Source organism: Rattus norvegicus, chromosome 13, assembly GCF_036323735.1.
Source record: "Rattus norvegicus strain BN/NHsdMcwi chromosome 13, GRCr8, whole genome shotgun sequence".
Lineage (NCBI taxonomy): Eukaryota > Metazoa > Chordata > Mammalia > Rodentia > Muridae > Rattus > Rattus norvegicus.
The window spans coordinates 47,094,214-47,108,075 of NC_086031.1; the positions used below are offsets into that span (position 1 = coordinate 47,094,214).

At 48.9% G+C, this 13,862-nt stretch overlaps 1 protein-coding gene across 6 annotated transcripts in view; it reads left to right on the forward strand.

Annotated features, from left to right (window-relative positions):
- Positions 1 to 13,520, forward strand: part of Pik3c2b (phosphatidylinositol-4-phosphate 3-kinase, catalytic subunit type 2 beta) — a 60,868-nt gene extending 47,348 nt beyond the window's left edge. For 4 of the 6 annotated variants that reach the window (XM_063272074.1, XM_063272073.1, XM_006249754.5 and 1 more), the window contains 10 exons: positions 3,614 to 3,783; positions 4,114 to 4,270; positions 4,599 to 4,708; positions 6,045 to 6,246; positions 6,637 to 6,761; positions 7,534 to 7,651; positions 8,413 to 8,494; positions 8,790 to 8,896; positions 9,958 to 10,086; positions 10,807 to 13,520. In XM_063272074.1, the coding sequence (XP_063128144.1) occupies positions 3,614 to 3,783; positions 4,114 to 4,270; positions 4,599 to 4,708; positions 6,045 to 6,246; positions 6,637 to 6,761; positions 7,534 to 7,651; positions 8,413 to 8,494; positions 8,790 to 8,896; positions 9,958 to 10,086; positions 10,807 to 10,995 (1,389 nt within the window). In that variant the 3' untranslated portion in view covers positions 10,996 to 13,520. Of the gene's footprint in view, positions 1 to 3,613; positions 3,784 to 4,113; positions 4,271 to 4,598; positions 4,709 to 6,044; positions 6,247 to 6,636; positions 6,762 to 7,533; positions 7,652 to 8,412; positions 8,495 to 8,789; positions 8,897 to 9,957; positions 10,087 to 10,768 lie in introns of all 6 variants that reach the window. The other 2 variants (XM_063272075.1, NM_001105951.1) reach the window with 2 other exon arrangements.
- Positions 13,521 to 13,862: the final 342 nt, after the last annotated feature.

The window sequence follows — 13,862 nt, forward strand, 5'->3', positions numbered from 1 at the left end:
GAGCTTGACTCCATCCGGTTTAACTATGGATCCAGGTCAGTTGTCCTCGAACTCTCGGGGGACTTTAGTAGTGCTGTGGAGAATTCAGGATGGCAGCAAGAGGCCTTGGCTGTCATTTTAATCCGGCCCCTTGCTCCAAGCGGTGGAGCTGCTGTGCAAGGCTGTGCCTAGAAGCCAAGATGGAGGGTATTGGTGAGACTGACCTGAGAGCAAAGAGGCCTGGCTGGCCCCTGGCTATAGGAAGAAAGTGAGCCTCCAGGGATGGTAGGGCCTTGGTGACCTGCTGTGATCCATGGTCAGTCCACAGCTTCATGACTATGTCACGGGTCAGTGAAGTTTGGGGTGAGAGTGGAAAGGGACAGGTCATAATAAAAATATCAGGATGTGGCACACTTTTAATCCCAGTGCTCGGCAGGTGGAGCTCTGTGAGTTTCCGGCCAGCCTGGGCTACATAGACAGACTCTGTCTCAAAAACAAATGACTATGGGCCACCAGGTTAATTTCTAAAAGGATCACTTCAAGGGAGTACAAGTGCTAATTTATGTTGACTGATGCATTTTATTCCTGACGGAGGACGTGTAGGCAGCCAAATTATAAACAGAATACGACTGATGAGTGTGTAATCAGATGGTCTTAAATGGTCCTAATAAATTTTAATCCCTGGAGAGATGGCTCCCTGGTTAAGAGCATTGGCTGCTCTTGCAGAGGACCTGAGTTCAATTCCCAGCACCCACACATGTCAGCATACAACTTTCTGAGTCTACCTCCAGGGGATCTGATATCCTCACACAGACAGATAGATAGGTGTTCAGGCAAAACATCATTGCATAGGAAAGATTTTTTTTTTTCTTTTCTATTTTTCGGAGCTGGGGACCGAACCCAAGCCTTGCACTTGGTAGGCAAGCGCTCTACCACTGAGCTAAATCCCCAACCCCGGAAAGATTTTTTTTAAAAGATTTATTTATTTATTTATATGAGTCCACTGTCGCTGTCTTCAGACACACCAGAAGAGGGCATCGTTACAGATGGTTGTGAGCCACCATGTGGTTTCTGGGAATTGAACTCAGGACCTCTGGAAGAACAGTCGTTGCTCTTAACCACTGAGCCATATCACATCCCAGATTTTTTTTTTTTTTTTGACTTGTCAGTTAAAAAAGAAGTTTTAGGGGGCTGGAGAGATGGCTCAGTGGTTAGAGCACTGACTGCTCTTCCAGAGGTCCTGAGTTCAAATCCCAGCAACCACATGGTGGCTCACAACCATCTGTAATGGGATCTGACGCCCTCTCCTGGAGTCTAAAGACAGCCACAGTGTACTTATATATAATAAATAAATAAATCTTTAAAAAAAAAAAAAGAAGTTTTAATTGCTCTCTGACTAACACACTCCTGACTGACATGCCCTCTTTTGTGACTTCTGTCCCTGTTCATGCGCTGATGACCCCAAAGCCCTTCTTGTAACCCCTTTCCCCACGAAGCTTAAGCCTCTGTAGCCCTGGCTTGCTGGGTTCCTCTGCTGCATCCCTGCTGTAAGCAAACTCAGCAGAGGCAAGGCTGACTTTGACTTCCCTGTCTCTCCTCACCTCCCCGGCCCGCTCTCTGTGTTTCCCATCAGTAAATGTAGGACTTTTCAAGTCCAGGGCCATTCATGTCACACTTTGCTCTAGCTTCTTCAGAGGCTCCGCCAGATAAGTCCAACATCTGCACCACTGCCTTGGTCACCCGGCCTGGCCTGCCCCAGTCTCATGGCCTGCTCAGCCAGGATCAAGGATAGAGGATACGGGCATGTGTTTAGATGAGCATATCCTTTGCCTAGAAAGCCATTTCCTTTCTCTCAGCCTTAAACACTGCTCCTTCTGTATTGTACAACTCAGCGTAGCGCCTTTGGAGAGGACCTACCGCTGAGTCTTCTCTCCTCCTTCAGACCCATATGCTATTTATGCTAACGTGTTTTCCAGGTGCCGAACACCTCCCAGATTGAGCGCCGTGCTAGGTGTCAGAATTGTAATTACTCCATGCCAGTGTACTAGCAAGTCATAATAAATGTGGACGTGTCTCCAGCAAGCAGACACATACCTGGAAGCTAACTTTGTTAGTCTCCCCTCCCCCCTTTCCGTCTTTTGAGACAGGACCTCGCTCTGTAGCATAGCTCCAGCAGTCCAGAATTCATGCTTCTGCCTCAGCTTCTTGAATGCTGGGGTTACAAGAGTGAGACCTGGCATTAGTAGAACTTGACTATACACCCACTAAACAACACCCACATTTCATTGAGACAGACCCTCAGGTAAAGAGGAGGACCATATATAAATTGAGGGTCATACCTGCCCTGCTCAGGAGGGAAGAGGAGTATAGTCATTACCGATGGGCATTAGTACAACACTTTGTGATCTTCCAGGGGCCTTATCTATGAAGAATGTCCATGACGGGCAGGTTAATAGAGATATTAAGTTAGAGCTGGGGTCGGATAGACTATGCTCTTACTCAAATGGTTTCATTCAAACTTTTTTCCTTTTTTTTTTTTTTTTTTGCTTTCTAAGAAATGCTCTTTCCCTTACAGAAGCTGAACTCTATGATGTCTGGCTTTTTGAGACAGAGTCTCATTATGTAGCTCTGGCTGGCCTGGAACTCACTATGTAGACCAAGCTGGCCTCAAACTCCAAGAAGCCTGCTTCGGCCTCCCAAGTGGCACCAGACCTGGCTCCCTCCTCCTTATTCTGTGTGCATGAGTAGGGGTAGTGCACACACCCACGGGAGTGCAAGGCCAAAGCAGATCATCAAGTGTCTTCCTCCTCCTCTACTGCCTTCCTCTGCTGTCTTTGGATAGGGTCTGTGAGGAGCTGGAAGCTTGCTGTTTGGGCTAGGCTGGCAGGCCAGTGAGCTCCCAGACGCTGTCTGTCTCCATCCCACCACCTTGGGAGTTACAGGCATGCATGGCCATACCCGGCTTTTTATTTATTTATTTATTTATTTATTTATTTATTTATTTATTTATTTTTAACATTGTTACTGTGGATTCAAACTCAGATCCTCGTGCTTATGACGCAAATGCTCCTACCCCAGCCCCTCCCACCCCTTGAGCCCCAAAAATATCCCTGACACATTTTACCAAATAGAGAGATCTGATTTTCAAGTGCAAAACACTACAGGAAGTGTGAAGCTGCCTCAGCTCTTCTCTGGAGCACGGTGATTTTAATTAGATAAGCATTTAGCTGGCGTCAAGTACTCTGGCAGTGGAGTGTTATTGGGGGCAGGAAGACAGGAGGATGAAGAAGGGTCAGGCGCCTTTAGTTCCTCTACTCGGTAGCCAGGCTCAAGTCAGGGTTATCATGACCCATGACCCATGGGAAAGGTTTTAAGCATCAGCCTTTCCGTCCTGTCTGGACTTGCTCCTGTCCACTGTCTCTCCAGCCAAAAAAACCGAATTCAGCTGAAGGGTATATGTAGACTTATAAACCGTCCATCTCCTACCTCAGAAAGCACAGAGGACAGTTCTGTGGATGTGTGTGTTTTGGTATATGACGGAGGAAAGCAGGCAGGTGCTGGCGCTGCTGGAGTTCACCTGAGAGAAGAGGGTCAGGGTTGGCTGCGGCTCCACCACCTGCCTCCACTCTCACAGGCTGTGGAGAACTTCATCTACTCTTGTGCCGGCTGCTGTGTGGCTACATACATCTTGGGCATCTGTGACAGACACAATGACAACATCATGCTGAAGACCACGGGCCACATGTTCCATATAGACTTCGGCCGCTTCCTGGGCCACGCGCAGATGTTCGGTAATATCAAGAGGTAGGTGGCTTCCTGTGTGGAAGGCCGGCGTAGTTCAGAGATGGGGCACAAGACAGTGACTGGAGCAGCTGAGCGTTAGGGCACTGAGCAGCTCTGGAGACCAGAAAACTGATAAGGAGCTCAAGTTTGTGCAGAGCTTAGCTGTTCTTTCTCACAGAGGACCAAGCAAAGCCGTAGGAAGCCGAGAACCAGTGGGGAGCTGGGAGAAAGAATTACTAGACCGGGTCGGAACACATGGTGAGGGGCAAAGGAAAGCAGACCTCGATGGAGCTTACAAGGCGACCTCCCTTCTCCCTGTTGACCTCACACGTGTATGTTCCCTCCGCCCAGGGACCGCGCCCCGTTTGTCTTCACCTCAGACATGGCGTATGTCATCAACGGGGGTGACAAGCCTTCCAGCCGCTTCCATGATTTTGTTGACCTTTGCTGCCAAGCCTACAACCTCATTCGCAAGCACACCCATCTCTTCCTCAACCTCCTGGGCCTGGTGAGAAGCTCCACCTCTCTGTGAGCCCTTCTCCTTGTTCCCTGGGTCCGCCTTCAAGGCTGCCCTGGATTGTTCCAGAGGATTCCTGGAGCTCCCCTTCTCCCAACTGCATTAACTGTCTTCCCTAAGGGCATCCGAACTACCCAGGGACAGGGGGCCCTGGCCATTTACTCTAGCCCCTCAGTTCCTGTGGCCCTCTAACCTCTGCCCACAGCATCTGTCTATAACCCAAGAGGATCAGGCAGCCTAGAATAGGAGACCTTGCCTTATGGCAAAGAGGAAACAGTGCTAGGCCACTGTCGCAGGCAGCTCTCCTTTCTTCTTCCAGATGTTGTCCTGTGGGATCCCCGAGCTCTCAGACCTGGAGGACCTCAAGTATGTGTATGATGCCCTGAGACCTCAGGACACGGAGGCCAATGCCACTACCTACTTCACAAGGTAACATGCAGCACAAACCAAGTAGTCCACAGGCTGCCAAGTTGGCAGCAGCAGGCCGAGCAGTGGGAAAGGCTTAGCCCAAATGTTAGGGCTACGGCTTTGATCTGCTATCCCTGTTTTACCTCCACGTAACCACTTTGTTCCTATCCGCAGTCTGAGGCTAATGTGTAAGCAGTCCTGGCTGTCCTGGAACTCACTCTGCAGACCAGGCTGGCCTTGGACTTAGAGATCCGTCTGCCTCTGCCTCCCAAATGCTGGGATTGAAGGCCTGCACCACCACTGCCTGTCTCTTATTCATGTTTTTACCAGGTCCCAAACAGAGACTTTGTCTAGGAGTCAAAGTGGAAGCTGGATTTTATTAAAAGGTTTTAGTTTTAGTTTTTCAAGACAGGATCTTTCTGTGTAGCCCTGGCTGTCCTGGAACCTGCCCCTGGAACCTGGCTGGCCTTGAAGGAACTCAGAAATACACCTGCCTCTGCTGGGGTTAAAAGTGTGTGTCGGGGCTGGGGATTTGGCTCAGTGGTAGAGTGCTTACCTAGGAAGCGCAAGGCCCTGGGTTCGGTCCCCAGCTCCGAAAAAAAGAACCAAAAAAAAAAAAAAAAAAAAAAAAGTGTGTGTCATCACACCCTGTTTCGTTTTGTTTTTTTTTTTTAAGATTTATTTGTTTTTATTTATATGACTACACTGTAGCTGTCTTCAGACACACTAGAAGAGGGCATCGGATCCCATAACAGATGGTTGTGAGCTACTATGTAGTTGTTGAGAATTGAACTCAGGACCTCTGGAAGAGCGTTCAGTGCTCTTAACCGCTGAGCCATCTCTCCGGTTTATAATTGCTCTTTTGGTCAGACCCTTGCCCTTTCACCAGACCTCACTTAGAATTTAGTGTTTTTTGAGCAGTGCCTAGTGTGGGGGTCAGATAGGCTGTGCTCCTATTGAATTCCATTTGATAATATTATGTGGATATTTGCTGCCCCAAGTTCCCTCCTCCCTCAGCAGGAGGAATAGGACCTCAGGATTCACAGACATAAAGACTGCATGAGGTGATTTCACCAATGGTGCTCTGTGAGACTATTACAATGGAATGTAATTTGATCTGGTGGTTATTTTTAGGACTCAGGGCAGGGCATGGTAGCACACATCTGTAACCCTGGTACTTAGGAAACTGAGGCAAGACTATCACCATAAATTTGAGGCTGGGCTACACAGTGAGACCCTGGCCCCCTCCCCCAAAGGAAAAAAAATCTCAGAACTTGGAAGATCTGCTTGGGTAACTCTCAAGGCAAAGGGTGGTTGGGTCCTTGACTACATCCCTTGTTTTCCCACGCTCAAACAGGTTGATTGAGTCCAGCTTGGGCAGCGTAGCTACGAAACTCAACTTTTTCATCCACAACCTGGCTCAGATGAAGTTCACAGGCTCAGACGACCGGCTCACCCTCTCCTTTGCCCCCCGAACACATACTCTCAAGAGCTCTGGCCGCATCCGTGATGTCTTTCTCTGCCGACATGAGAAGGTCTTCCACCCTAGCAAGGGCTATGTAAGTATCCCTCCTCTCTGACCCTCTGTTGCTCCCTGTCCACCGACGTTCTTAGGGTTAACTCTTTCTCCACCCCCACACAGGGGGCCCCAGAGTTTACTGTACTCTGAGTAAACCCAGACAGACCAGTTCCCTTGCACATGACCTGCATAGAAGGCTCAGGATGCGGAACTGGTTGGTAATTCTGTGAGTCATGTGTCTTGTGAGACACAGGCAGGAAGTCTCTGCTTTTAGGTTCCTGCCAGTGTGCTTCCTACCCTCTTATCTTCGCAAGACTTTCCTTCAGGAGTGTAGCAGGCACGCACGCACACATGCACAGACACAGGCACTCCTTCTCCCCTCTAGTGGGCAGCTGGACAGGCAGGTGTACTCTGAGTTTGGCCTTTGCAGATCTATGTGGTGAAGGTGATGCGAGAGAACGCTCACGAGGCAACCTACATCCAGAGGACGTTCGAGGAGTTCCAGGAACTGCACAATAAGCTGCGCCTGCTCTTCCCTTCCTCCTTCCTGCCCAGGTAGCCCCTCTCCCCTAGTCCTACCAGAGCTGAAAGATACAGGGGAAGGAGGAGGGAGGGCTCCTGTTTCAGAAAGAACCATTTCAAACTGAGGAGCTGTCTGCCTGGTGTTGGGCTTGGTAACAGGTGCGCCCCCTGCTGGCTGGTATCACCAGCCATCCAAACCACCTTGTTCTCTCTAGAGCCTTGGAAAACAAAACATGGGAGCACCAGCCAGAAAGCAAGCCAGCTGAGCTGAAAGCAGGACACTGGGTGAATCTGACATATGACTCAAAGAAGGACCTTTGATAGCTGTGTGATTAATGAGCCTAAATGAAATATGCCAAGCACGAGATGATTCTATTTATTGGAGTCCCCTAGAGTAATCAGAGTCATGTAGACAGAACGCAGAATTGGTGGTGAGGTGTATAGCAAGTGGGCTGCTTCAGTTTTGCCAGTTGGAAAGAGCTCTGGACCTGGCTTTTGGAGGTGTTTATGCTACAGGGTGAATGTATTCAATGCCATCGAACCATAAACAGAAGTCTTAAAATGCCGGATGGTAAAAATACTAGAATTCTCTGAGGTCCTAGGAAGTAAGTGTGTGTGTGTGTGTGTGTGTGTGTGTGTGTGTGTGTGTGTGTACATACAGAGAAAGAGATAGAGTAGGAGTCAGGGAGGCAAGGGTCCCCCAGAAGAGAAGCTGCTGGATCAGGTAACTAGAAGTGGAAGTGAAATATCTGAACCTTCATATTTACTTCCTGTCCCTGGGCCCTTTCTCTGCCTTTCACTCTAGCTTCCCTAGTCGGTTTGTGATTGGCCGCTCCCGGGGAGAGGCAGTGGCTGAGAGGCGGAAGGAGGAGCTAAATGGCTACATCTGGCACTTGATTCATGCAGCCCCTGAAGTGGCTGAGGTGAGTGGGGGGTGGCGGGGTGTGAGGAGTGGTCTTAGTCCTGGGGAAGTCACGAGGGGTCTGTGAGCTGGGGAATAACCAGCGCCTGGCTCTACCTCAGATGAGAGCACAAGTGTATGGTGGATCTAGCCTCAGATCTAGTTTTGGGTTGTGGTGGGTCTAGCCTCAGACCTAGGTTTGGTTTGGTGTTGCTTTCATTTTCCATGCTTAGTTAAAAACATTCTCCAGAGAAAGACTTGTGTTTCAGTCCCAGACTAACTCAGGGATACGTCCCGCTCCAGCTGTGTGTGTTGACTGGGACGTAGAGAAGAGAGGAGTACAGTACTGGAGGCTGCTTTTGGCCTGAAGCGGCCTGGGTGTTTTCATTTACTTATCTTTGTCTGTTTTGTCTTTTGAGATGGGGTCTCATAGTTTTGGTTTTTGGAGACAGGGTTTCTCTGGGTAGCCTTGGCTGTCCTGGAACTCACTCTGTAGACCAGCCTGGCCTCCATCTACCTGCCTCTGCTTCCTGGGTGCTGGGATTACAGGCGTGTTCTACCACAGACCTGCCCTGTAGCTCAGGTTAGCTTAGAACTCACTTTGCAGACTAGGCTAACCTTGAACTTATAACAGTCTACCCTTTGCTTTTTGAGTGCTGAGTGTATAGGAATTGGTTCCCCTACCCTTCCAACAATTGGCTATATTTTTCCTTTAAAAAATGTAGGTGGGTATCTGTCGGTCTGTCTTACTGAAGAGTGGCCCTGTTTTCTTGTCTGTTCCAGTGTGACCTGGTATATACTTTCTTCCATCCTCTGCCCCGCGATGAGAAGACTTCAGGCCCTAGCCCAGCCCCGAAGTCATCAGGTACAGTACCTTCCTGGTGGCCGTCCTGCCAAACCTCAACCCCACCTCTTTGTCGACTTTCTTTCCTGTTCAGTTGTTTACTGGCTGAGGATTCAGGTTTTCCTTTCAGGCTGTGGTGACCACAGCCCTAGGGAATGGCTACTGAGGTAGCGATTACCCATCAGAGAGGGAGGGTACACTCAGATATCAAACCTGCAGGACAGGGCAGGGCTTTAGGGAGGAAGTACAAATGTCTGCCTGGCACCTGTCAGGGTCACTACTGGCCTATAGACCTCTGTTTCCCTTATTTCTACAGATGGGACGTGGGCCCGGCCGGTTGGGAAGGTCGGTGGGGAGGTGAAGCTGTCCATTTCCTACAAAAACAACAAACTCTTCATCATGGTGATGCATATTCGGGGCTTGGTAAGTGCGGGCATGACTCTCACTCGGTCCTTGGTCTTTCTGTCAGTAGTTTTTGGACAAGTCAGTCCTTCTCCGCCCCTGGATAATGAGAGTAACCACAGAAGTTTATTGAGCCTCCACCACAGGCTGCCCACGCTGGGCCTGCGGTTGACCAGGCAATTCGGGGCAGAGCTGCTTGCTTGCTGTGGTCTGTGGCAGCATCCTGAGTACCGAGAGCCTCTTTCGAAGATGACATTGGTGCCCCCTCCAAGGGTTGCTGTGGGGACAAAAGGAGATAATACATGAAAAGCACTTGCCTTTCTGAGTTGTGGTGGTGGTGGTGGTGGTGGTTATAATTATTAAGGAGAGACCTAGGTTATAGTAATAATACATGTTGATAGATGAGTGTAAACAGGGAAGCCCTTGGATTTCCTTCAGGCATAATCAAGGCAATATATAGTTAATGTGTGCAGCATCCTATGTGGCTTACTTTGGGGCTCGTAAAACAAACAAAAACTAACAGAGTCGGTCTGAGTGGATCATTAGTTAGCGGGCATTGAGCAAGCAGCCTCTGCTCTCTGACTCACGTCTCTACTTCCAAGGGCTTAAAGGGACCCAATGGCAGGTTCATCATGGAGAAAAGATGCCTGGAGAGACCTGATGGCTCGTTTACAACTGTAGTACAAGCCAGGCATATCAATATGTTCCTTTAATCCCAGCACTCGGGAGGGAGAGGCAGCTGATGGCTCTCAGTGAGTTTTGAGTCGAGAGCTGGTCTATATTGTGAGCTTCAAGACAGCCAGAGCCATGTAGGGAGAGACCCTGTCTTGAAAATTTTGAAACTGAAAAATAGAAAATCTATATATTTAATGCAATCACAGTAGGTGTTTTTATCAGCTGGGAAATGGACAAAAAGATTAGGTGCGTACCACCAAAAACAAAAACAAAAACAAACAAACAAACAAAAAAAAAAAAAACGCCAGAGGGAGAACAAGAGAATCTAGATCAGAGTGTAGCTTCAGGGACTGGAAAGTGGAAGATACTGTCAGGGCCCTTCAACTTCTGTTTGCATTCCGTTGTAGCAACCGCTCCAGGATGGCAGTGACCCTGACCCATATGTAAAGATTTACCTCCTTCCTGACCCTCAGAAAGCCACAAAGAGGAAAACCAAAGTAGCCCGGAAAACCTGCAACCCTACCTACAATGAGATGGTGTGTGGGGAATGAGTTGCTCGGGGTGGGCAAGGGGTCCGCAAACTGCTTCTTTGATGGTTTATTTATTTGGGTTCCTGAGACTCAGACACCATATGTAACTGAGGCTGGCCTCAAATTCCTGCTCCTCCTGCCCCTGCCTCCTGAGTGCTAGGATTCTAGGGGTGTGCCACAGGGCACCTGGCAACCAACCATCCATTCTCAGGTAGCAACTTTATAAGAACGCTGCCTCCCGGTCAGGGACGGCCTTGAGAACTGTGGTATGGACTGTACTTTTTCTTTTGTTTTTACACATTGGTTTTATTTGTGTATAAATGTGCCCGTGGTTGTCAGAAGATCGAATCTATTCCCCTGGATTTACGGGCAGTTTTGAGCTTTTAGACAGCAAGCACCTCTTAACCATTTATTTGTTTATCCAGCCCCCATGTAGTCATACCTGCCCCCTTTTCCCTTTACGAGGGCAGCTTTTAAACCCTTAGGGTTGTGATTCTTGGAACTTGGGCCCTAATATATGCACAGGGGGAGCCTGCTGCCCCGTATGGAGGATGAACAGAAGCTCCAATAGATATAATCCCAGCATTTGGGAGGCATAGGCAGGATTGCTCTGAGTTCCAGGCCTGCCGGAGCTACGTGTTACCTTAGGGCCTGGAACATCTCTTTCTGAATTCCCCGCAACTCATAGCTTGCCTGCCTCTCTTCTCACGCTGCCCACGTCTGCAGTTGGTGTATGATGGGATTCCCAAGGGAGACCTACAACAGCGGGAGCTCCAGTTGAGTGTGCTAAGTGAGCAAGGATTTTGGGAGAACGTGCTTCTCGGGGAGGTGCACATCCGCCTTCGGGAGCTGGACCTGGCCCAGGAGAAGACCGGCTGGTTTGCACTGGGATCTCGAGGTCATGGAACCTTATGAACCCACTTATGGCCCAGACCTGTGGCAGCTGCCCAGAGCTGGGGGAGAAGCCTCTCCCTCACCTAACTCCTTTGCTAGGAAGGGGCAGAGCTCTCGGTGGCCTTCCCCACGGTCCAAGTGGACCTGACCTGGGTGTTGGGGCTGGAAGAGTCAAGTGCTGTCCGCTGCCCCTTCCCCCCGCAGACGGCACCGGGGTTGGCTGTGACGAACAGCCCCTTGGAAGCTGTGGGCTTGCAGCCGAGTTTTATGTTTACCTTGTGTCAAGGGAGCAATGCCTGCTCTGGGGTGTGTGGAGTGCGGGCAATATGAAGTAGCACTTAGAGAGGGAGGGTGGGTGGATATTTTATTTTTATTTTTAAAAAATGAAATAGTAATGTTGTCCTAACTGGGACAGGAAGCTTTGTGTGAGAGGAGCATGCTGTGCCTCAGAAGGCAAAAGAGAAAGACTGATTTTTTTTTTTTTTTTTTTTTTTTTTTGTATGATGAAAGTTCTTATTGGACTTTTTCTCCAGGGTTTTGGGGGTTTTCTTTTCTAGCTATAGGAAATATTGGGGAGGGCCCTGGTGGGTCCTCGGTGAAGCCCTCCCTCTCTCAGGCAGACTGGGGAGGAGTAGGGAGGACTAACCGACTGCCGGACTGACGCTCACTCTGGGCCATCCGATTTTGCCTCCAAAGGAGTGCATCGTGATAACTACGTGTGTAAGGAAGGGCCTTCCATAGTAGGGTTCCGCCAAGGACCTATATTCAGGGACCCATGCTCTTTAGGGCAAAGGATTTCCTCCTCTCTTCCCCTGCTGCTTGGACTCTGTGCGAGCACCTTCCTTTCCCCTTCCCCACTCTGTTCTCTCAGCCCTCTGTGGGTCACCCAGTCCTGGTGACTACACTGGGGTGCTTCTATGCCCCATCTTGTTCGATGGGACAAAATGCTGCCAACCCTTAGCTCGGGGCCATGCCTATAGAGGCACCGTGCCATTTGCTGCAGTTTCTGGGAACTGTCCCCCGAGACGGTCTACTACTTTCTCTTCCAAACCCTGTTTCTGTCACACTTTAAAAAGAACTTCATTGGTTCTTTTTTTTTTTTTTGAGCTGGGGACCGAACCCAGGGCCTTGCGCTTCCTAGGCAAGCGCTCTACCACTGAGCTAAATCCCCAAACCCAAGAACTTCATTCTTTAGGGCCATGAAGCTGTTGAGGGTGTAGACAAAGAGGTGCTCAGTCCATAGCTGCAAAGAGTGAGCATTGGTCAATGCAATCATTTCTTCTGGTTAGTTTCCTGGCCAGAAGGAAGCTGGATTAGAGCATCTTCCTCTTTGGAAAACAAGCAAAAGATTATTTCAACCCCTTCCTTCCTTCCTTCCTTCCTTCCTTCCTTCCTTCCTTCCTTCCTTTTTTTTTTTTTCTTTTTCAAGACAGGGTTTTTCTGTGGAGCCCTGGCTGCCTTGGAACAGGCAGAGATCCAACTGCCTCTGCCTCCCAAGTGCTGAGATTAAAGGCGTTTGCAGCCACCACCTCCTGGCTCACACAGCTTTCTTACGAGCTACTAGGGGCCAAACCCAGGGCCCTTTGAGTACTGCACCACCAAGCTGTGTCTCCAGCCCACCTTGCAGTCTTTGTTTCTCACCAGATGAATTTAAAATCCACTCTCGAGTTTCCAAAGAGTTGTCTCATTTTAAAGGTGACAGGTAGGACTCAATTTAACTTTTTGTATTTTTTAAGACAGGGTCTCACTATGTACCATAGGCTGGCCTTGAACTCACAGAGATCTGTCTGCCTCTGCCTCTGCACGGGAACTAACTTTTAAAAGAAGAGTTAGCAAGGACACGACAGTTTCTCTGTGACCCCATTACTGGAGAGAGAAAAAGTTCCATGGAAGCTTACATGGAAACAAGAAACTTTTTTTGTTTTGCTGTTGTTTATTTTGCTTGTTTTTGTTTATGAGAGGGGATATCATGTAGCCCAGGTTGGCTTCAAACTCCTATGTAGATGAGGATGACCCTGAGCTCCTGATCTACTTGCCTTTCCAACTCGCAGGTGCTAAGATTACAGGCATGAGCTGCCCCTTCCATTTTTTTCTTAATTTAAAATGGCGGGCCTGTGAGGTGGCTCAGTGAGTAAGGGGACTTGCTCTGTCAACTTAAGTTTGATCACTGAGACCTTCGAGATGGCGGGAGACGACCAACTCCTACAAGTTGTTTTCTGTCCTCTGTATGCACTACACAACATGTGTGCACATACACACACACACACACACACACACACACACACACACACACACACACACAGATAACATAATTTTAAAATGCCAAGAATAAAGCAGCCTGCTGAAGGCAGGAGACCAGAGCAGAACCTTCCAGATATTTGGACCATAGACGAGCTTCTGGCTTTTTGCCTGCAGCTCATTTTATTTTGACCCTTTATGTCCCCGACTTAAAGAGGTCTGTGTACTGTACCCACTTCCCATGCTCCTTTATCTTCTACTTTCTCTGGAATTGTATTTTTTAAATAAACGACATTTGAGAAAACAAAGGCATCATTATTAAAGATTGGTGGATGTGTGAGTGTTCAGATTAAAGCACAGGATGTGTGTTTCAGTGCCCTAGGGCACCACAGTGGGCATTTTTACAATTGTCACCTTGTAACCAAAGCTTCTGGGCAAAAGCCCTGATTCAGGAGGACTAAGAGGCTGGGCTCAGCCACTGTTCCTGTGCTCCGATTGAAGGGATGATGGTGGTGAAAGGCAGGGAGGGGAGATGTATTCACTCCGGCCATATTGGAAACAGTATGAAGGGCTCCTGTGACATCCCCCTGCCGCCCCCAGTTCATCTTCAGGATACTGACGTGACCTCTAGGTAAAAATAGAGGAATATT